Below are 21,795 nucleotides of genomic sequence, written 5' to 3' on the forward strand. Positions count from 1 at the left end.
CGAATGATACTGTTAAAGGAATGAATAATAACTTGTATCTCGTCCATAGATATAATATCTATGATATCATCCATTTTACGATAGAATAAATTATGTCTTTGCTTCGTTAAAGGCATAAATTAAAATCATGGCCAGAAATGCAGGCCAAAATGGCCGCCAAGCATGCGTGACTTAGCCTTATATTATGAAGCGTTATTAGGGTCATAATTCAAATTTATATTATATTATTCTTGCACTCAACTTATGTTCATTTTAACAAGTGCTATTATTTAAGATTTAATGCAATTTTAAATAACACAATTTGAAATTAAATAACACAATTTGAAATTGAATAACATAATTTGAAATTGAATAACATAATTTGAAATTGAATAACATAATTTGAAATTGAATAACATAATTTGAAATTGAATAACACAATTTGAAAATTCCTCAGATTTCCTAGCCTACAGATTTCCCTAACATCCCATAGCAGTTACAACATACTTACACGAAGTATCGGGATCGGACTATTGGGAATGAAAAGTTGAAAACGTCGTTCCTGACGTTCCATTTATAGTTATTTGATTAGATCCATTGATTAGATCATAGAATTTTACAAATTAGATATTTATTATTGAAAATGAATCGAATGGCTGAAGAACCTACATTGATTAATGAATTGGTGAGATATATTAGTGAAGTGATATTTGTGATTGGGCAAAATGGAAGTGATGAATATGGAAGTGATGGAACAGATTTTGCTAATTTTCGTCTTGACTATCTCAGCAGTATTGTTGCTCGCTACGTGGATGAACTAAATTTCGGCGATCAAGTGTTAAATAATATTCAACAAGCTAGGGAGTTACTCATTCAGGGAGAACGAGATCTGCCAGTGTTTTATGAAGCTCCATCTGTGGTTCCTATAAGTGGTCAACGTGGTAGACCCCGTTTTGAAATTAGCCGGGAACAGCTAGAATTCTTTTTAGAGCAAAATTTTACGTCGAGAGAGATATCATGTTTAATGGGTGTAAGTGAAAGTACTGTAAAGAGAAGAATTCGCGAGTTTGGAATCAATATCAGAGATGGTTATTGTGAGTTTCATGATGAGCAGCTGGATCAACTAGTTTTACAATTTTTGACTGACTTCCCCAATTCCGGATACAGACGTATGACAGGATTTTTGCTTTCTGCTGGACACAGAGTTCAACAGCATCGTGTCAGGGAGAGCATGCGAAGGGTAGACCCCATTGGCGTCTTTTTACGTGCCCTTGAAATTCGGACTGTCAGAAGGAGGAGATATCAAGTGCCTGGCCCACTAGCACTATGGCACATTGATGGAAATCATAAACTCATCAGGTAAGTTCATCTCTGTCCATGTGTTTTGAATAAAGCTTCACTGCAATTGGATAAGTAAATTTTCCAATGTTTAGATTCATAAGGTAATTGATGTTGTACTGGGTTATTCATGTTTTGTCTACTATTGGATCAATGCCTGAGCTGTATCAATCTAATGTTCAAATGTCATTTCTGATTTTAGATGGCGCTTTGTTATTCATGGTGGAATCGATGGATACACAAGAATGATTGTGTTCTTGAGATGCTCAACGAACAATAAGGCATCCACTGTTTTGGAATTATTCCAAGAGGCTGTTCAAAAATTTGGGTTACCTTCAAGGGTAAGATCAGATAAAGGCGGGGAGAACATGGATGTTGCTATGTACATGTTAAGCCATCCATTAAGAGGTCCTAATAGAGGAAGCCACATTGCAGGGAGAAGCGTTCACAACCAGCGCATTGAAAGGCTTTGGCGTGACTTGTTTTCCGGTTGTGTTCATGTGTTTTATCATTTGTTTTATGACATGGAGCAACATGGAATTCTGGAACCTTCAAATGAAGTACACTTGTTTGCACTACATTACACATATCTACCACGCATCAACCAGAATTTGAGTATATTTGTTCAGGGCCATAGTAGAGCACCACTAAGTAGTGAAAGAGGAAAATCACCATTGCAATTATGGATTCAAGGTTCAATGACACACAGTAATCGGGCAATTGATGAGCAATGGAGTATGGTAAGTCTTACTCATAAGGCTCTCATCCACTCATTGCAAAAACTTATCTATTTTAATGAGATGAAAGCACTTGCAGCGAGCTTGTTAGTCCATTTTGCAATGAGTGGAAAAAAGCCCTAATCCTATACTCACATTTACCAGGGGCAAATTTTCAACATTTCACTGTCAATATCACTTTCTAGGAAGACAATGAGTACTATGGAGTTGATTGGGATGGACCAGTCCCAAATAATGAAGATTTGAATGTGTCCTCTAATGCCATTGAAGTTCCTGTTACTAGCATTCCAATTTCTGAAGAAGCCTATTTTCTTTTAAGAGAACAAATTGATCCATTAAGATACAGTGAGTCACATGGTGTTGATATTTATTTAGAAGTATTGTCTTTCATAGCAAATTAATATAAATTTCCACTAATATTCAGTGTCATTGTACATCATTGTCATCTCAAACAAAACAAGTTATCAATCATTATTCACATATCTCTATATTCTTCCATATCCAGCTTGTAGGAAAGTGTTGAATCGAATGCTTTCTTATAATCTTCATAATTGTTGTGAGCGGTTGGGAGTGTGATGATTGCAGTACAGGAATCAACATCTGGCAACTTTACTTCCTTTTTGCCAAATTTAACAGTTAATGATTTTGTTGGTGGTAGTGGGTCACCATAGATAAACTGCACCAGCTTCTCCAAGGTCGCTTGGTGAGGGGAATCTGAACAATTAATTAAAAGTTGTATACCATATTTCTTAATGACGTTTGAGATATTCTAGCTCTGACCAACATATTTTTAATAGCAGGAGTTCAGCTATCAGACTTAGGCCACAATGGTTAAAATTGCAACAGCATTCTTCAATTTTTTATCTGAAGTCTGTATGTTCACATTTTTTAATCCTGAATCCCATTTCTAAAACCTTTCTAAAACCTCATACAACTACAAAATTGTTTTGCTACATTTCTCAAGCACTTGAATGAATTTCATTTCAGAATTGCTGTGAATTATACCTGTTTGTGAATCTTTAAGAACTTCATTAATGTATCTTTTAAACCAACACAGTGATTTATTTTCCTCTTCACTGAGCTCCTTCAGGTCTGACTTCAATTTTATTTTCTTAAGCAAGTCATCAGGAACAACATTGATTTCCTTCTGATAGGAAAACGCTTTACTAATGTGGATCGGGTTTTCTTTCAGGAATGTTGCCAACCCCACAGAATTCATACCCCTTCGAATATCATTCAACTCTGCAATCCGCATTTTCAAAACGTAAAATATCAAAATATCTTGAACAGCCTTTTGTCTATTTTCAAGGGTAAGCAACTTGTTGACAAACCCGCTTGTAAGAAGAAGGTTCATAACTTCATCAGACATGGTCAACATTTCCAACTCTTCTTTATCCGCAGTCATCACCTAAGAAAAATTATGTAGTAAAATGTTTCACAGATTTCAAACTAAGCGTTTTTCTATGCTATAACTACACAATAATTCATCCATAATAACATGCAAAATATATATCTATTGTGTTACAAACCCTGTGAAGGGTATCTTTGATGATCAAATCAGGTAGATCATCAAATGTAATTTGGGGAATTCCTTCCTCAATTGAGCCTGTTATGATATAGGTAACAACTGGCATAGCCATTCCTACGAATGGGAATCCTTGATGTAAAAATGAATGGGCTATCATTCTTCCTGCATAAAAGAATAGATTAGACTCAACAGCTTCAGTGGAGTGCAAAGGTAAGAGATGGTCAGGTTTCCCCTCGAACATAGAGATTCGCAAGTCACCAGACATCAATGTTTGCATTGTTAGATGAAAATATTCCTTTGTAGGACCAGACGCATCCATTCCTTCTTCACCAATGAATTCAACATCTGGCTTGTGACATATTTCCAGTCCCCTTTTATGCAATTTGACTTGATCAGCTAGGAATGTTGTTGATTTGCGGTTAACTGAGATTAATTGATGTCGCCTTTCCTTGACAACTCTTGACAAATAAGACTCTAAGGAATCTCCTACAGACATATTGAACATACAATGCATTAAATAATGCTAATTTTTTATAGTAAAAAGAAAATGCTTGTTTGAGAATATATATGGGCTAGGATGTTCATGACAAAGCACCTCTTACTAAAAAGAAGTTACACATTCAACTAACCTTCATTTAAGTTGTCTGTAATAAAAATTTCATCATCTTCATCACTCCCCAAAACTTCTTCTACTGTAAATGTAGTGGAGCATATTTCAATATTTATTGCTAGTACTAATTCTGAGCACAATAATTATAGGCATAAATTATTTGGAATAAAGATAATTATATAGTTTTGTAAAATAACAGTATTCATGAAAAGCTCTATGTTAATTCTTGTTCAACATGACATCTGTGCATGACATGTGTAGCATGGGCTCATTTCATGCAATGCCATCATTTTAGCTCAAATGAGCTTTTTATCATAAAAAATATTGATTAGACAAATGGATATAGTTATCATGATAACTCTGAATATTGAACATTGATAGGAGAGAAAATTATGTAAATTGTATTTATTTTCAAAACAGTCAATATACAGGAAGAGCATCAATATTCGTACCATCTTTTAAATCAGCCAGCTGTGATGCTGCTAAACTTAGATCACCATTTGATGCATTGTAAAGTTTTGTAATCAGTTCTTTCCGAATATTTGGGAAAAGATCCTCTAATTTCTTAACTTCAGTGATGGCCTAAAAAGTTAAGTAATATATGTTAGTTAATTAAGTTACAATTTATTATGTGAGTTACAATTTAATATATAATCAATATATCATATATCTTATATTTCTCATGCATACAACCTTGCTTGTCCCAGGTTCATCTGTTACTTGAAGAACATTGCTGCCAGAATCTGAAGATGTCTTAGCAAATACTTGAGGCTGCTTAAAAAAAACATTCATAAGTTATAAGGATAAGTTACAAATACCATAATTGGCAAATTTCCTTTAGGTTGTACAAAATATTGAAATTTACCATTGGTGATGTGCTAAAGTCAACAGTACTGGATGGTCCACCAGGGCACTCTTGGCTGTGCTGGGCCCATTTTAGGACAGGAACCTTTGCCTTACAGTCTACACATTCAATTTTTAAAACATCATCCCCATCAAGATTAATCTAAATATATATTGAATAACTATATGAGGTTCTGAACTATTGTTACTTTTTAAGTTGCTGTAGGGGGGGATGTGCTGCAAGCTGTGGCCATGCCCTTTTCCCGAATGGGCGTGGTCCCAGATTGCAGCCCCCCAATCCAAATTTCCTTGCGACAGGCCTGCACGTACTAAATGGAGGAAAAACTGTACAGTTTTACATAAATGAAACAAACAACTGTACCTCTTCCGCTTGATTGAAAATTTTGCTTAGATTTCTCTGCAATGGCCTTATATAAGCAAGTGCTTGACCAAGTCCAGAAGAATCCCTCAAAAAGGGAACCGAATACCCCGTTGGCGGAGGTTGAATTACAGTAAGGGAGCTACTGTGACCTCTTGATCCCGTGCGGAGAATTTGAAAGCCACCTGCTTCTGACAACTTTGGATAAACTTCCAGTAGCTTTTCTTCCAGCTTTGAGTGGTCTGCTTTTGACGGGAGGCATAATTTCTTGCGACCGAGACCACAATTTTGCAACTGTATTTTTTCAGATCTGGAAGGAACATTGGTCTGATTTTTTTCACTAAGACAAAAAAATTCATGAGTCCAAGTTTCTTTGACCGCGTAATACGGTTTATAGCTGATCGTTTTCGGGCGTTGAGCGCGTTGGTAAGCCGAAGCCGGGGATATTCTTGTTCGGGCATACGGTGAAAATATAGTACGTAGATGTTGTAGCGTTGACGGTGGCGTAGTTGATGGTGGCGTACTTGACGGCAACGTAGTGGAAGGCGACGTTGTTGACGGCATAGTTGACGGTGTGGCCGCGGTAGACGTGCTTGTTGGGCTGTCAGTGTTAGAAGAAACGAGCAACATCGTCGCCTCGTTTAGTAACTCAATCGCTCTTTGTGAATTTTTGTTTTCGTGTGTGATTTGAGGCGACGAACCTGGCGCAAAATCTTCTGCCATAACGATATTTGTATTTTTATTTGCATATACGCAGAAATATTTGCAAAGACAGAAACACACGTGGTAACGTTAAGGCAATTGGCGAAAACCCGCGAGAAATAATGCCTGGAAACGAGATTGCCGAAGACGATTTCGCGGGCTCAGGGAACGGCAAAATTAATAAATTATGTTATTCAATTTCAAATTATGTTATTCAATTTCAAATTATGTTATTCAATTTCAAATTATGTTATTCAATTTCAAATTGTGTTATTTAATTTCAAATTGTGTTATTTAAAATTGCATTAAATCTTAAATAATGGCACTTGTTAAAATGAACATAAGTTGAGTGCAAGAATAATATAATATAAATTTGAATTATGACCCTAATAACGCTTCATATTATATAGCACTAATTGGAAATTCAATATGGCGTCGCGCCTAAGAATTGATGGCAGAATCATTCAGATTTGCTCTTTGTTTTACTTTGTCGAAGTCCAAAACATCATCAATTTTATCGATCTTTAAACACTGAAAATGTAAGGGCAACTCGAGATGCCCAAATATGCTCCCGCCGGGAAAGAATATTTTCCCGATTGAAATTGAATAAGAAAGTATTTATATACTCCAGGCATATTAGGTACCTTACAGATCAAATTTCTGCTTGTTGTTGGCCTGCATCACCAAATATCCACGTCCAAGATGGTTCGTAGAGACTCTTGCTTTATGCACATCGCATTTTAGAAGCTTAAAAAGACGCGTAAATGTGTTCTCCAACGCGATGAAGAACACCAACTTTTGAACGCCATTACATTCTTTTTCAGCTGTTGCATGATACAAGTGACACTGGTCTAAATAATGCACTGAAAAACTGAACCGCATGAACCCACACACCTCACCGCTGGCCGGCCTGCATTTACTTGATTATGGTGGTCCACTATACAATTTTTTTCTTTAATTTTATAAAATATGAAAATATGTTCATGCCATATTGCAAGCAAACTTGCTCTGAGTGAAAAAAGCCTTGTAAGAGTCTTAAAGCATTATTTACCCAGACCAGACACACCCAATGATGCAAAATAGAGGAATTTTGTAAACACGTTAATTAACTAGGTTTTAACTTTAGAAAGACGGAATTGGTGTTATTCAGTTCTAAATATGTTTGCTTCGGAGCTGAACTAGAATAAATAAAACCTATTCAGTATTAAACATTTTGCTATTAGAAGCATAAAAAGGCATCTCTTATCTTTTTGATTGATCAAATACGATTTTACAAACGTATGCGCATGCGCTGCACAAAAATTCCATGCGCGAGCATTGAAAAGGCTTTAAAATGAATTTTATTAAATGAACATATTCAATTACTGGTACTCGGAGATAAAACAGTGTAATATAAACAGTAAAACGTCTAATAGCTGAGTTTCAGTCACGTGACAAATTTAGCACTTGGTGGTGAACTCCAGATGGAAAAATATTTATCAAATCAAGTAAAATATTCATTGTAGGTTTTAACCTAATGTTGAGTAGATGTTATGTACAATTTAACCAAATTTGCTCACTTCCACAAGGCATAATTCGGCAATATTTGTGAAGTTGACCACCAAGTGTTTCTCTATGTATTAATCTTGAGTGAAATCCACCTATGTACATTTTAATTAATTCATTATTCCATTTAAACATAACTACAAGAGTTACTTTGGAGCGTGTGTTGCAGACTGAAATTGTGAGGAAAAAAAAAAATAAATTTACATTTTTCGTTAAACGGGTGAAATGTGTCTGGCGTAAATGTTTTTAGTCCTCTAGAAGCTCGTTTTTATTTTAAAAGGTGTTGGGACGAATTTTCATCTCCGTCTTTTTCAGAGTGTAGTATGAATTTTTCCAATTGTACCAGGTTATTCCTTGAGTAGAAACCTGTCCTGAACTCAGGTACTTCCCATTGAGGTTGGATGCATGACAGGCTTTGTACCACCAAGCTCCTTCATAATACGAAGCGCAATTGCTTTTCCAAGCATCATTGTCACTGTCCTTTGTAGTGAACTGCATTTGATTCTGATACGCAAGAGAGTCACCTGCGTTACCTTTGAAGAATATAAAAAAAATTCCACGGTAAATAACATTCTCTGGGTATTTTTATCCGGAATCGTTTTACGCCGTTAAATTCAGCCTTGAAAAAATAAATTATCATGAACTATTTCCAATAGGTATTTCAATAGCGAACGGGGGAAAATTATTTTCTTTCAAAATGACAAATTATTTTCTTTCTTAAACTTCTTCCACTTCACAATGGTACATTATGGGATTATGAGACATTATGGCACGGACATTATGGGATATAATGAAAATAGTGGAATAACTTTTTTCCATTTTATACTAACAGGCAAATGTGCTCACTTTAGTTTCTCATGACAATAAATACAACATAAATAATTAATGCTATTAAATACTAATTATCATAATTAATACTTATTTATACTAATCTAATTATAATTAATCATAATTAATCATAATTAATCATTTTTATGCATTTAATAAGTAGCGCAATTTAAGGCGCATGCTCATGATATCTTTACGGAAACTAAAGACATGAATAAAATCTTTGTGCCACGAGCGTGTTCGAATAAGTTAAACAGATGAGAATCTAAATTCAGGCACAACGCATGCGTATGGTTTACCTGAGTAACCTCCAATGTTCAATCTGTATTTGTCTGATTCATCAGCCACACTAAACTCTGCATATTTGGCATAAGCTTTAGCGCCATTGAAATCCATCAAATCAACCCTTAAAACATTTTGGCCAGATTTCGTTAAACGGTGTATTTTATCAAGACCCAACCAGAACTCGTCGTTAAGATCACCAAAGCCTGCTTTATAGTCTGACCATCCCAGGTAGAAATCTTGGCTTCCATCTTGTCTTCTTTGAAACACGGTCCAGCCACCCCCGTCTGTTGTCATATCACAACTGACGTTGAACGATCCGAGGCCATCGGGATCAATCGTATAAACACCGTCTTCTTTCACTCCTGATTTATAGAGATCAGCACAACTTTTTTTGACAATAACTGCACAAACGGAAAAATATGAAATATCAAAATATTAAAGTTTTTCCGGTAGTTGAGCAATTTATACGCGGGAATGCGAATGACAATATATTCTTTCGCATAGGAGTTTTGTTCTTTCATTTAAGCCATGCAGTTCTTAGGATATATTTTTCCGTCGGTAACAACCTGGTAACCCTGTACTATTGCTACTAATTTTAGTAAAGCATACGCTCCAATATAACCAGGGCGCAGCGTGGCAGCGTCCTCAAACAACTTGGCATCAAATGTGGTATAGCAACTGCGTAAAATAGACAAAACATTTCTCGACGTTTCGACCTGGGGGCCTTCGTAACTAACTCTCCTGACGAAGGCCCTCAGGGCGAGACGTCGAGAAGTGTTTTGTCTATTTTAGGCAGTTGTTATACCACATTTGATGCGTAGTAAAACATAACTAACTCGCATGATGATGTTACCTTTTTTTTCACACATAATTCCATGCGCTTGTTTTAACTTCTGAATGTCGCGTTTTATGTTACCACAGCATGATTCATAGCGAGGATCGTGTTTTGAACACAATATGTCCTGAGCGAGGTTAAGATTCTCGATATCAGATTTGATTTCATCACAGCAATGCGCTCCTGTGCAGCCAGTTTGGAGAACAATCTGGAACAAAATCACCACCAGAGGAATTCTCAACATTATCAGGTCTCGAAATTCACAATTAACCGCCCAAGTAGAAATCAACTTGATCTGACTGAGAACAGAGTTAAGCTCTGGTTAATTTATACAAGAGCTATGTGCATGACGACGTAAACTTTGTTGTCATTTGGCTTTCCGGGCTCTTTTGAGGTCTGGTTCGCGTTTCCTGCATGTCATTTTCAAAGTATGAACTAAACAAAGAAGCAGAGGCCGCTGAAAATCGTTAAGTGGTGGGGTGGAAGGCAAATATTTATATATTCGTGCTAAAATGCCGAGCGCGAATAATTTATATTATATTTGCCTCTTACTTAATGACCTTTCGCAGCCTGTGCAAAAAACAATATTATTCAGATCTTAGATCACACGTTGCATGCATTCTTTTTAAACGAGCATGGGAACATTGCTTTTATCTTCCCATCAAAACCACTTGTTAATTATCTACGCGCAGATTTACCGTTTATTTACTCTCTAACAAACAAAGACTGATCCTGCAACAGCAATACACATGTACAGGCACATGTAAATTCACCGGATGCCTGAAACGAACTTAGTGGGCATCAAGATTGACAAAGTCAAACACTGCATGGTTCATTTCTACCAAATTTGTGTGCATGGGAAAGTTAACTTTGCACTTCTTTTACCCCTGATATTTTAAGTCTCATTTGCATTATCTAGATTGTCTCTTTCAAAGTATGATTTAAGGGATCACTGTTCACATAAATCTCTTATTTAAGGAAGCGTAAAAACAGTTTGAGGTATTGAAATGAGTAAATAGCATGATGTTGGTAGTGATGTAGCCTGCCCTGTACTATAAGCAGAGACTACAGTGAATTTTTCCCTGGCAAACGAAGACATCGCGCAAACGTAAAACAAAACGCAATTCAATTGACGATTCTGGAATGTGAGTTGAATATATCTCGTGGTAAAAGGACAGGCCCGTTGACCATGCTAGCTTCAAAACGTGCGCTAAGAGGATATATGGTTAAATACCAAGAGCGTGAAGAAGTGTTGGTACTTGAGACGAAGGACAAGACTAAAGTCTAAACTTTGGTTTATCCACCGTTTGAGCTAAACGCCTTTCAAACAACCGGCCCCTGTTGACAAATCTGTATGCATGCATGCAACTAGATAACGCACGTATACTACAGGAGATTTGGTTGAATACTAAGAAGCGTGAAGAAGTGTTGGTACTTGAGACGAAGGCCATGCAAGGCCAAACTTATGTATTATGACCGGATCCAAAGTTGACAATGTAAAGTTCTTTAATCAAGTCGCGCCCTTTCCAAACAGTGAACTTTTCATGTGCCGAACCGAATGCAAATAAATTATAAGCATTCGTTTAAACAAATACACTAGCTAATAGACCTTTCTTCTTCAAGCGCACAATGCGAGACAGTACTGGATTATCAAGCGACTTTGAGTAGCGATATCGCTCTGCTTAGAAGCGATTTGCTTGTAAGAAAACCTTGCCGATAATTTTTGTTTTTTTAAAGCTAAATCGCTTCTGATGGCTAAATCGCTTCTATGGCTAAAAGCGAAAAGGGGAAAGGTCTATTAACATTATGTTTGGCATGTAAATTTCGACGACTGAAATTCTGATTCCCGGCGAGTTTAAGTGGACATTAACATTGAGATTAAATTAGTCAAGCTTTGGTTGAATTACGCCAAAGAAATGTGCATAAGATTTCTCTCCTCTGGTATTCTTCTTTCACTTTCAAATTCCCGTCTGGGTTTTCTATATGTGCATTTAAAAGAATAAAGTTTTACATATTGACATGTCTTGATCCATGTCTTTATCCATGTCTTGATCCTCTGCCGAGATTTAACGAAGCGTAAAACGGCTTGAGGTTAATATTGAAATCAGGCTATAACATGATCCTATAGTCGTGTAGTTATCCTAATAATGCCATGCATGTGCTTCTTTTGTTTCATAAAGATATATAATTTTAATATCTCAAAATCATCTCACGCTGGTAAAAGGGCTGGTTGGTCATACTGGAGAAGATTTGGTTGAATACACCAAGAAGTGCGTTTACGTGTGAAGTATACGTGTATTCTCGACTGAGTTACATATTGATATTATACAGTCTCAAATCAAATCTCAGTTAATAAATCTCGGTTAAGCGGGAGCATGTGAGCAGTCATAAGTCTCTTACTTCATACTTTAAGAGACATTAAGGTAACGCAAACGAAACTTTTAAAGTCGAAGAAAACCAGAAAAGAGCAAAGTTCACTTTCCCATGCACAACGCTTTGGCATGAATTGACCAGAGCTTGAGACCTCAAACTTTAAAGGTCCGTTCACACGATCCACCTTTGTCAGATCCAATTCACCTCTGACGTATGGAATGTAGTTTGTTATTGATAAATCAGTACTGTAATCATCGCTTTAGTTGATTTGCTGCCCATATACATTGCAAGTAACATAAAACATCTTTCAAAAAGTGCCATTAGATCGACAAAATTTGATCGTGTGAAGAAACCTTAACTTTGATGATCCGGATCTTAAGGACCCATTTATTTACACTATGCAATTCGTCGTATACGATTCGTACTTTGGCGTATGTGAACGTATGAACACACTACAAACGTGCACTTTAAATTCCAACCTGAACAAAACTGAATAAAGATTGTGGCATAGGCCCTCTTTGGCATTCGTCAGAATGATAATTGCATACAACTTATCGTGTAATCTAATATGTAACTTAACGTTAATGAGCTGAAGCTTTGTTGAAGTTTATTTGCATTTAGTTCGGCACATGAAAAGTTGGAATTTGGCCGGGAAAGGACCGGACTTAATTAAAGAGCTTTACATTGTCAACTTTGGATCCGGTCATAATACATAAGTTTGGCCTTGCATGGCCTTCGTCTCAAGTACCAACACTTCTTCACGCTTCTTGCTATTCAACCAAATCTCCTGTAGTATACCTGCGTTATCTGCCTACATGCATGCATATAGCATTGTCAACCAGGGGCAGGTTGTTCGAAAGGCTTTTAGCTCAAAAGATGGATACACAAAAGTTTACAAATACTCAAATTACAAAAATTATAGATCTTGGGTATTGCTGAACTTGTATCTTATGCATTAAATATGTACTTTCATTGAAAATTAAACTATTTACATCGAAATGTTTCCGCTCAGTTGTTCAATAAATAAATAATTTTGCTTTCCATATTTAGCTTATCCACCTTTTAAACTAAACAGCTTTCGAAGAACCGGTCCCAGTCCATTTACACTACACTTTGTTTCGGGGCTGCTGTTCACTTGAGCATTGCATGTTACCTGAGATTTGCAAAGTGTGAGATGATTTTGAGATATTAAAATATGGCTTTATGAAATAAGCATATGGAAATATTAGGTTAACTACACGACAACTAGGATCAAGTCATAGCCCCATTACAATAACCTGAAGTGGTTTAATTAATGTTTCGTTAATCTCGGCTGAGGGATCATGTGAACAGCCCTAATTCACTCTTTAAAATAGACATATAGCGGAAAACCCAGAGGAAAATTTGAAAGTGAAAGAAGAAAACGAAAGGAGAGAAAAGACATTTGTTAGGATTAGCACACGAATACCAGGATCATGATATTTACTCATTTCAATACCTCTGTCATTTTACACTCACTTTCCCATGCATGCACGCAGCTTTGGAATAAATCAACCTGAGTTTGACTCAATACTAAGTCAATCTTAAGGGACCACTTAAGGGTCCTTTCACACGTCACACTTTACACGTGCCGTATAGTGTTGCACGATGTCTTCCTTTGCCTGTGAGTAAGTAACTGGTAAATTTGCACGGTATTTAACAAGCGATGGGAGGAGAAATGTTCTTATACGAATTTAGGAAGAGGTCTGAAAATAATTGTTTCTTTTCATGGGCAGCGAAAGAATGTTGACGGTAGGAAGCAAATAATGCATATATTTATTGGAGTTATCGATTGCACTAAACTGGTTTGATTACTGAAAGAGTCACCACACAAAGACTACATTCAAGACCCACGATAGATTAGTGAATTAAATCTTTATGTAGTGATTACTTGCAATGAATAAACCATGGTAGCAATAATTGCGATGGATTATATGCCGGTTTTAGATTCTTTTGAAATTGATTGTTTTTAAGGTCTGTCAACTCGAATATATAAATATTTGCTTCCCACCCAACCACTTAACGATTTTCAGCGGCTCTGCTTCTTTGTTCAAAACACACTTTGAAAAAGACATGCAGGAAACGCAAACCAGACCGTAAAAGAGCCCGGAAAGCCAAATGACAACAAAGTTCACTTCGTCATGCACACTGCTCTTGTATAAATTAACCAGAGCTTGACTCTGTTCTCAGTTGATCAAGTTGGTTTCTACTTGGACGGTTAATTGTGAATTTTAAGACCTGATAATGTTGAGAATTTTTCTTGTGGTGATTTTGTTCCAGATTGCTCTTCAAACTGGTTGCACAGGAGCACATTGCTGTGATGAAATAAAATCTGATATAAAAAATCTTAAACTCGTTCAGGATATATTGTGTTCAAAACACGATCCACGCTATGAATCATGCTGTGGTGACATAAAACGCGACATTCAGAAAAAAAAACAAGCGCATGGAATATTGTGTGAAAAAGAAGGTAACATTGCGATTTTATTTAGTTAAACTATGATTTTAATCAACTTTCTCTTATAAACACGAAGAACGTTAACAAGCGGAATGTATTGATTTTTTTCAATTGCTAAAGCAATAGTAGAGTGAAAGAGTACAGTTGTTGCATTCCAGCGGAAAAATAAACTCCTTTGCGGAAGAATATATCATTCTGTCCGGTTTGCACTTTCCCGCTACCAAGTCGCTCAACAACCGGAAAGATTTTGATACTTTCTTATCGAAATGACCATTCTGATATTTCGTATTTTTCCGTTTGTGCAGTTGCCAAAAAAAGTTGTGCTGATCTCTATAAATCTGGAGTGAAAGAAGACGGTGTTTATACGATTGATCCCGATGGCCTCGGATCGTTCAACGTCAGTTGTGATATGACAACAGACGGGGGTGGCTGGACCGTGTTTCAAAGAAGACAAGATGGAAGCCAGGATTTCTTCCTAGGATGGTCAGACTATAAAGCTGGCTTTGGTGATCTTAACGGCGAGTTCTGGTTGGGTCTTGATAAAATACATCGTTTAACGAAATCTGGCCAAAATGTTCTAAGAATTGATTTGATGGATTTCAAAAGCATCGAAGGTTATGCCAAATATGGAGAATTTAGTGTGGCTGATGAGTCAGACAAATACAGATTGAAGATTGGAGATTACTCAGGTAAACTACACGCATGCGCTGTGCCTGAATTTAGATTCTCAGGGAATCTCAGCTGTTTAACTTATCCGAACACGCTCGTGCGGCTCTTAAACATTTGATGAATCTCATTGGTTTCAGTAAAAATATCACGAGCATGCGCCTTAAATCACGCTACTCATTCAATGCATAGAAATATATGATATATGAAATAAAAGATACATGAAATAAAAACTTGGATTAACACGACAAATTTTCTGTTTAACCATTGTCGTGGTTATTGTTTTAATTATTTTTATGACAAAACCGGAGCATACTTGCCTGTTAGCATAAAATTAAAACAAAAATTATTTTCACTATTTTCACTGTATATCCCATAATAACGCGCACTAGGGTGGCAAATTCAATATGTACTATTTAAAATACGAGCGGCCGATCTGTATGGGTATTTACAATCGCGAGCGCGTAGCACGAGCCATTGTAAATCCCATACAGATCGGCTGCGAGTATTTTAACGTGCTTGTGAAATGAATAAATTAAGCTTAATGCATATTAGGGCATGTGTGTAACAAAGTTATGAATACTAATTAAGATTGGTTGTATCAAAGTTAACTTATTAATTAACAATTCATGAGACCTTTATGGAGAATTACAGATGAACACATGTGACCAAAATACTGCTTAATGATTGCAACTTAGACTCACTTGTGGAACTACAAGTTTGAGATAAAAAAAACATTATCTGGATAAATATTTTGCTACAAACTCTTCAGAAGGAAAAACAGTGTATGTAATGTAAGTTGGTCTGGCATTGAAAATGGTTAGTTAATAATCAAAGCTGAGTTTTCACAAAACAACAAGTCGCCGGTAAAACGATTCTGGATGAAATGAAACCTCCTGTTATGCCATGACAAAGAGATGTTCTAACTTAGAAAATTTGAACGGAATTGTTTTGCTTTAAATTGTCACTAACGGAAGATTTTTTATTATTTTCTTCAGCAATAAGTAACGCGGGTGATTCTCTTACTTATCACAATCAAATGCAGTTCACCACCAGGGATAGTGACAATGATCTCAGCGATCTCAAGAATTGTGCTAAGCAGCATGAAGGAGCTTGGTGGTACAAAGCCTGCTTTCAATCCAACCTCAATGGAAAGTACCTTGACGCAGGTGCGATTTCGTCTAAAGGAATAGTCTGGTTCGCTTGGGAAAATTCATACTCTTCTTTGAAAGAAACGGAGATGAAAATTCGTCCAAACAAGTTTTGAAATAAAGACCAGCTTCATGAGGACCAAAAACACATTTTAAAGTTGACAATGTAAAGTTCTTTAATCAAGTCCCGCTTGAGGTTAATATTGAAATCAGGCTATAACATGATCGTATAGTCGTATAGTTATCCTAATATTGCCCTGTGCTTGTTTTGATTCATAAAGATATATAATTTTAATATCTCAAAATCATCTCACGCCGGTAAAAGGGTTGGTTGACCATACTGGAGGAGATTTGGTTGAATACACCAAGAAGTGCGTTTACGTGTGAAGTATACGACGTGCGTTCTCTACTGAGTTGCATATTGATATTATAGTCTCAAATCAAATCTCAGTCATAAGTCTCTTACTTCATTAAGGTAACGCAAACGAGACTTTTAAAGTCGAAGAAAACCAGAAGAGAGCAAAGTTCACTTTCCCATGCACAACACTTTGGCATGAATTGACCAGAGCATGAGACCTCAAACTTTGTCGGATCCAATTCACATCTGACGTATGGAATGTAGTTTGTTATTGATAAATCAGTACTGTAATCATCGCTTTAGTTGATTTGCTGCCCATATACATTGCAAGTCACATAAAAACATCTTTCAAAATGTGAATTGGATCGACAAAATTGGATCGTGTGAAGAAACCTTAATTTTGATGATCCGAATCTTAAAGACCCATTTATTTACACTATGCAATTTGTCGTATACGATTCGTACCCTGGCGTATGTGAACGTATAAACACACTACAAACGTGGACTTTAAATTTCAACTTGAACAAAACTGAATGAAGATTGTGGCATAGGCCCTCTTTGGCATTCGTCAGAATGATAATTGCATACAACTTATCGTGTAATCTAATATGTAACTTAACGTTAATGAGCTGAAGCTTTGTTGAAGTTTATTTGCATTTAGTTCGGCACATGAAAAGTTGGAATTTGGCCGGGAAAGGACCGGACTTAATTAAAGAGCTTTACATTGTCAACTTTGGATCCGGTCATAATACATAAGTTTGGCCTTGCATGGCCTTCGTCTCAAGCACCAACACTTCTTCACGCTTCTTTATGCATTAAATATGTACTTCCACTGAAAATTAAACTATTTACATCGAAATATTTCATCTCAGTTGTTCAATAAATAAATTTTTGCTTTCCTTTTTGAACTTATCCACGTTTTAAACTAAACGGCTTTCGAAGAACCAGTGACAGCCCATTTACACTACACTTTGTTTAGAGGCTGCTGTTCACATGAGCATTGCATGTTACCTGAGATTTGCAAAGTGTGAGATGATTTTAAGATATTAAAATATGGCTTTATGAAATAAAGCAATCACATAGCAATATTGGGTTAACTACACGACAACTAGGATCAAGTCATAGCCCCATTACAATAACCTAAAGTCATTTAATTATTGTTTCGTTAATCTCGGCTGAGGGATCATGTGAACAGCCCTAATTCACTCTTTAAAATAGACATATAGCGAAAAACCCAGACGAGAATTTGAACGTGAAAGAAGAAAACGAAAGGAGAGAAAAGACATTTGTTAGGATTAGCACACGAATACCAGGATCATGATATTTACTCATTTCAATACCTCTGTCATTTTACACTCACTTTCCCATGCATGCACGCAGCTTTGGAATAAATCAACCAGAGTTTGACTCAATACTGGGTCAATCTTAGGTTAATGCCCACTTAAGGGTGCTTTCAGAGGTCAAACTTTACACGCGCCGTAGTGTTGCACGATGTCTTCCTTTGCCTGTGAGTAAATTTGCACGTAGGTATTTAACAAGCGTTGTGATGGCCGCGATGGGAGGAGCAATGTTCCTATACGAATTTAAGAAGAGGACCACGTGCGACCTGATCTGAAAATAATTGTTTCTTTCCACGGGGAGCGAAAGAATGTTGACGATAGGAAACAAATAATGCATATAATTATTGCAGTTACGGCGCTAGTCTGGTTCGATTACTGAATGTAGTGACCACACAAAGACTACATTTAAGACCCACGATAGATTAGTGAATTAAATCTTTACGTAGTGATTACTTGCATTGATTAAACCATGGTAGCAATAATTGCGATGGATTATATGCCTGTTTTTTCTTTTGAAATTGATTGTTTTTAAGGTCTGTCAAGTCGAATATATAAATATTTGCTTCCCACCTAACCACTTAACGATTTTCAGCGGCCTCTGCTTCTTTGTTCAAAACACACTTTGAAAAAGACATGCAGGAAACGCGAACCAGACCTCAAAAGAGACCGGAAAGCCAAATGACAACAAAGTTCACTTCGTCATGCACACTGCTCTTGTATAAATTAACCAGAGCTTAACTCTGTTCTCAGTTGATCAAGTTGCTTTCTACTTGGACGGTTAATTGTGAATTTCGAGACCTGATAATGTTGAGAATTTTTCTGGTGGTGATTTTGTTCCAGATTGTTCTCCAAACTGGCTGCACAAGAGCGCATTGCTGTGATGAAATCAAATCTGACATCGAGAATCTTAACCTCGCTCAGGATATATTGTGTTCAAAACACGATCCTCGCTTATATGCACTCCCTCCTTAATCATCGTATTTAGTTTCGGCCCTGTTTAAATATATTGTATTCCTTGCTTAGTTCATATTTTAAAACCAGACTTAGGGAAAAGTCCGAAATAATAGCAAAATTCGAGGAAAACGGCGAAATAATAGCAAAGTTCACTTTGGCCCATGCACACATGCAGCTTTGGTATAAATTAACCAGAGCTTCACTCTGTTCTTAATCTAAATGCCCACTTAACTTGATTAAAGAACTTACATTGTTAACTTTTGATCCGGTCATAACACGACACCGCGGAAATTGGTATAGGCTTAGCCGCAATTCTCGATACTTAGACTTCAAACTTGGTGAGGAAAAAGATTTATAAATATTCAAGAAAATATGTCTTGCACAAAAGATTTGAAGCTTGCTCACGGTAAAAACGAATCGTCTGAATTAATAACCTTGTGTATACTTTAGCCTCAAAATAGCCATTTCACAGCGGTCAGATGTGTATGATGAGCTGTCAAAAGATTGCAGAATGCGTATTCAGAAGAAAAATTGAACTTTTTTAAGATATTCAAAAGGTTTCTCTTTGATAGGGCGATACAGAAATGCACAATTGTGAACCAGCGATTAGATTTTCGGGTTGAAACGTTTTAAACACCAATTTCTGCGGTGTCTCATAACACATAAGTTAGGCCTTGCCCTTCTTCTAAGTACTAACACTTCTTCACGCTTCTTGGTATTCAATCATGACGTTTTCCAGCTAGCACGTTTTCCAGCTCTTTTACCAGCAGATAATTTTCAAAAAATATAAGCTAAAATATACGCCGACAGATAAAAAAGAAATCCGTCGGGCAGAACGAATATACGAATATGCTCCCTATTAAATGCTAATTTGGGAAGTTTTGAATTCAATGGACGATAAGCCCTTTTTTAAAGACCGAGTTAACCTATTCTACTTATGGCATTTAGCAAATTATCAATAAAACCCAATTGAAAGCAAGACGCTTTATTTGAATACCTCAACCTAATAACTTTGCTATTTACACACTGCTGCAATGATCATGCATTTAAATTCCGACAAAAGCTTCATTTCAATAATGGCGACTTTTTTGGGACTCCTTGTATAATATAAGATGGAACTTTCTTTTTGTGTAGTGTTTATAAAGGAGAAATCTAGAAAAAGTAAACGATATATGCTGTAAAAGGAGAGGAAATTTTCTTCCCTATCCACACAGCTTTGGTATGATCTGAATATTAATGTTCACTTAAGCACGTTTCTGACCGACGTCTAACTTTACATGTCCCGAACGTAATGTAAATGCTGATGCCTTGATGACCATTCTGACATATTGTTTCCTTTTCCGTTTGTTTAGTTCAAAAAACGTTGTGCTGATCTCTATAAATCAGGAGTGAGAGAAGATGGTGTTTATACGATTGATCCCGATGGCCTCGGATCGTTCAACATCAGTCAGATATGACCACAGACGGGGGTGACTGGACCGTGTTCCAGGAAGAAGTCTTCACTACCATCTTGTCTTCTTTAGAATGGTCAGACTATAAAGCAGGCTTTGGTGATCTTAACGGGGAGTTCTGGTTGGGTCTTGATAAAATAAATCTGGAATTGATGAAATTAAATTTAACACTGTTGAAGCTAGGTTATGCCAAATATGGAGTGTTTAGCGTGGCTGATGAATCAGATAAATACAGATTGAGCGTTGGAGATTACTCAGGTAAACTTTAACATAAGAAAACGTATTCATACACCTGGGGCCGGTTGTTCGAAAGGCGTTTAGCTTAAACGGCAGCAAAGCCAAAGTTTAAAAATACTCTCACATCTTGTGAATCACTGAACCTGCATTGTATGCATTTAATATGTACTCCATTGAAAATTAAACTATTTACATCGAAATATTTCAGCTCAGTTGTTCAATAAATAGATAATTTTGTTTTCCATTTTGAATTTTTCCATCGTTTAAGCTAAAGACCTTTCGAACAACCGCCCCAGAAGGGCAAAACGAGGACTATATTCGATGACGTTTGTCGGTTTACGAAAAGTAACGCCTGTATTAAAAAAGCTCACTCGCATTCACTCATTGAGTGTAACATAAATTTTACGATCGCCGATGAGATAGTCCTTCAACGCTGTTTTCAATAAAAAAGACAACAAATTTTTCCGGAGGACGGTATTAGAATTGAAAATGGTGTTCTTAGAAAATTTGAACGTATTACTACTCTTTGCTTTGAAATTTTGAATATTTTTTCTTATTATATTCATAAAAGGTAATGCAGGTGATTCTTTTACTTATCACAATGAAATGCAGTTCACAACAAAGGATAATGACAATGATATCCATCCATTCAGTTGTGGTAGGCTGTTTTAAGGAGCTTGGTGGTACAAAAGCTGTCTTCAATCCAACCTTAATGGCCTGTATCTGGGTGCAGGTCAGACTGGTACTAAAGGAATAATCTGGTTCACCTGGGGAAATTCATATTCTTCTTTGAAAAAGATGACGATGAAAATACGTCCTAACATGTTTTGAAATATAGACGAGCTTCAGGAGAACCAAAAACACATTTACCCTCATGAACGTCAAGTTTTGAGATTTATTTTTCAATCTTTCAATAAAAAATTTAATTTATTTCTGATTGGTGCTTATCATTTCTGTCATAAAAAAATGCTCCAACGCAACTATAATAATGTTTTAGTTATAGATCATGAACTCATCGCTCACTAAGTAGTTAAGGCCGATCTACACGATGTAATTAGTCGCACACGATTCGTATACTGTCGAATAAATGCGTGTAAAGATGTCACAATTTAAACTTCGTTATAAACTGATGACTGAACAGACTGTGGCGTCACCAACGTTTTTCATACGTCAGGATAAG

General features: G+C 36.4%; 5 protein-coding genes across 7 annotated transcripts; 3 read left to right on the forward strand and 2 right to left on the reverse strand.

Annotated features, from left to right (window-relative positions):
* The first annotated feature begins 357 nt into the window (after positions 1 to 357).
* Positions 358 to 2,455, forward strand: LOC114542733. Its single transcript, XM_028562201.1, has 3 exons — positions 358 to 1,338; positions 1,520 to 2,057; positions 2,240 to 2,455. Exons 1-3 carry the CDS (start codon positions 623 to 625, stop codon positions 2,453 to 2,455), a joined length of 1,470 nt encoding a protein of 489 aa, XP_028418002.1. The 5' UTR covers positions 358 to 622.
* A 74-nt stretch (positions 2,456 to 2,529) lies between these two features.
* LOC114542734 lies at positions 2,530 to 6,268 on the reverse strand. Its single transcript, XM_028562202.1, has 8 exons — positions 5,418 to 6,268; positions 5,058 to 5,198; positions 4,886 to 4,966; positions 4,645 to 4,774; positions 4,212 to 4,274; positions 3,584 to 4,068; positions 3,060 to 3,462; positions 2,530 to 2,768 (listed from the first exon to the last, which is right to left on the reverse strand). The coding sequence occupies exons 1-8, from the start codon at positions 6,135 to 6,137 to the stop codon at positions 2,530 to 2,532; spliced, it is 2,262 nt and encodes a 753-aa protein (XP_028418003.1). The 5' UTR covers positions 6,138 to 6,268.
* A 1,243-nt stretch (positions 6,269 to 7,511) lies between these two features.
* On the reverse strand, positions 7,512 to 9,952 carry LOC114542739 (microfibril-associated glycoprotein 4-like). Its single transcript, XM_028562209.1, has 3 exons — positions 9,628 to 9,952; positions 8,789 to 9,175; positions 7,512 to 8,194 (listed from the first exon to the last, which is right to left on the reverse strand). Exons 1-3 carry the CDS (start codon positions 9,851 to 9,853, stop codon positions 7,935 to 7,937), a joined length of 873 nt encoding a protein of 290 aa, XP_028418010.1. The 5' UTR covers positions 9,854 to 9,952; the 3' UTR covers positions 7,512 to 7,934.
* A 3,651-nt stretch (positions 9,953 to 13,603) lies between these two features.
* LOC114542737 (fibrinogen C domain-containing protein 1-like) lies at positions 13,604 to 17,496 on the forward strand. 3 transcript variants are annotated; one of them, XM_028562206.1, is made up of 4 exons: positions 13,604 to 13,752; positions 14,281 to 14,470; positions 14,764 to 15,147; positions 16,123 to 17,496. In XM_028562206.1, the coding sequence occupies exons 1-4, from the start codon at positions 13,729 to 13,731 to the stop codon at positions 16,389 to 16,391; spliced, it is 867 nt and encodes a 288-aa protein (XP_028418007.1). In that variant the 5' UTR covers positions 13,604 to 13,728; the 3' UTR covers positions 16,392 to 17,496. The 3 variants fall into 3 exon arrangements, with proteins under 3 accessions (XP_028418007.1, XP_028418009.1, XP_028418006.1); XM_028562208.1 differs by having other exon boundaries at positions 14,362 to 14,470; XM_028562205.1 differs by lacking the exon at positions 13,604 to 13,752 and having other exon boundaries at positions 14,205 to 14,470.
* A 2,884-nt stretch (positions 17,497 to 20,380) lies between these two features.
* Positions 20,381 to 21,372, forward strand: LOC114542735 (ryncolin-1-like). Its single transcript, XM_028562203.1, has 2 exons — positions 20,381 to 20,636; positions 21,269 to 21,372. The coding sequence occupies exons 1-2, from the start codon at positions 20,381 to 20,383 to the stop codon at positions 21,370 to 21,372; spliced, it is 360 nt and encodes a 119-aa protein (XP_028418004.1).
* The last annotated feature ends 423 nt before the right edge of the window (positions 21,373 to 21,795 follow it).

Source organism: Dendronephthya gigantea, unplaced genomic scaffold (genome assembly GCF_004324835.1).
Source record: "Dendronephthya gigantea isolate DGI-Jeju-01 unplaced genomic scaffold, DenGig_1.0 000385F, whole genome shotgun sequence".
NCBI classification, from domain to species: Eukaryota; Metazoa; Cnidaria; class Anthozoa; order Malacalcyonacea; family Nephtheidae; genus Dendronephthya; species Dendronephthya gigantea.

Coding starts and splice junctions, on each gene's coding strand:
- LOC114542739 (XM_028562209.1), bottom strand. CDS start 9,853: ATGTTGAGAATTCCTCTGGTGGTGATTTTGTTCCAGATTGTTCTCCAA. Junction 9,176..9,627: donor AATTATGTGTGAAAAAAAAG/GTAACATCATCA, acceptor CCGTTTGTGCAG/TTATTGTCAAAAAAAGTTGT. Junction 8,195..8,788: donor GAACATTGGAGGTTACTCAG/GTAAACCATACG, acceptor TATTCTTCAAAG/GTAACGCAGGTGACTCTCTT.
- LOC114542737 (XM_028562205.1), top strand. CDS start 14,245: ATGTTGAGAATTTTTCTTGTGGTGATTTTGTTCCAGATTGCTCTTCAA. Junction 14,471..14,763: donor AATATTGTGTGAAAAAGAAG/GTAACATTGCGA, acceptor CCGTTTGTGCAG/TTGCCAAAAAAAGTTGTGCT. Junction 15,148..16,122: donor GAAGATTGGAGATTACTCAG/GTAAACTACACG, acceptor TATTTTCTTCAG/CAATAAGTAACGCGGGTGAT.
- LOC114542735 (XM_028562203.1), top strand. CDS start 20,381: ATGACCACAGACGGGGGTGACTGGACCGTGTTCCAGGAAGAAGTCTTC. Junction 20,637..21,268: donor GAGCGTTGGAGATTACTCAG/GTAAACTTTAAC, acceptor CCATCCATTCAG/TTGTGGTAGGCTGTTTTAAG.
- LOC114542733 (XM_028562201.1), top strand. CDS start 623: ATGAATCGAATGGCTGAAGAACCTACATTGATTAATGAATTGGTGAGA. Junction 1,339..1,519: donor GGAAATCATAAACTCATCAG/GTAAGTTCATCT, acceptor TTCTGATTTTAG/ATGGCGCTTTGTTATTCATG. Junction 2,058..2,239: donor TTGATGAGCAATGGAGTATG/GTAAGTCTTACT, acceptor ATCACTTTCTAG/GAAGACAATGAGTACTATGG.
- LOC114542734 (XM_028562202.1), bottom strand. CDS start 6,137: ATGGCAGAAGATTTTGCGCCAGGTTCGTCGCCTCAAATCACACACGAA. Junction 5,199..5,417: donor TTTTCAATCAAGCGGAAGAG/GTACAGTTGTTT, acceptor ATATATATTTAG/ATTAATCTTGATGGGGATGA. Junction 2,769..3,059: donor TCTTAAAGATTCACAAACAG/GTATAATTCACA, acceptor TTAATTGTTCAG/ATTCCCCTCACCAAGCGACC.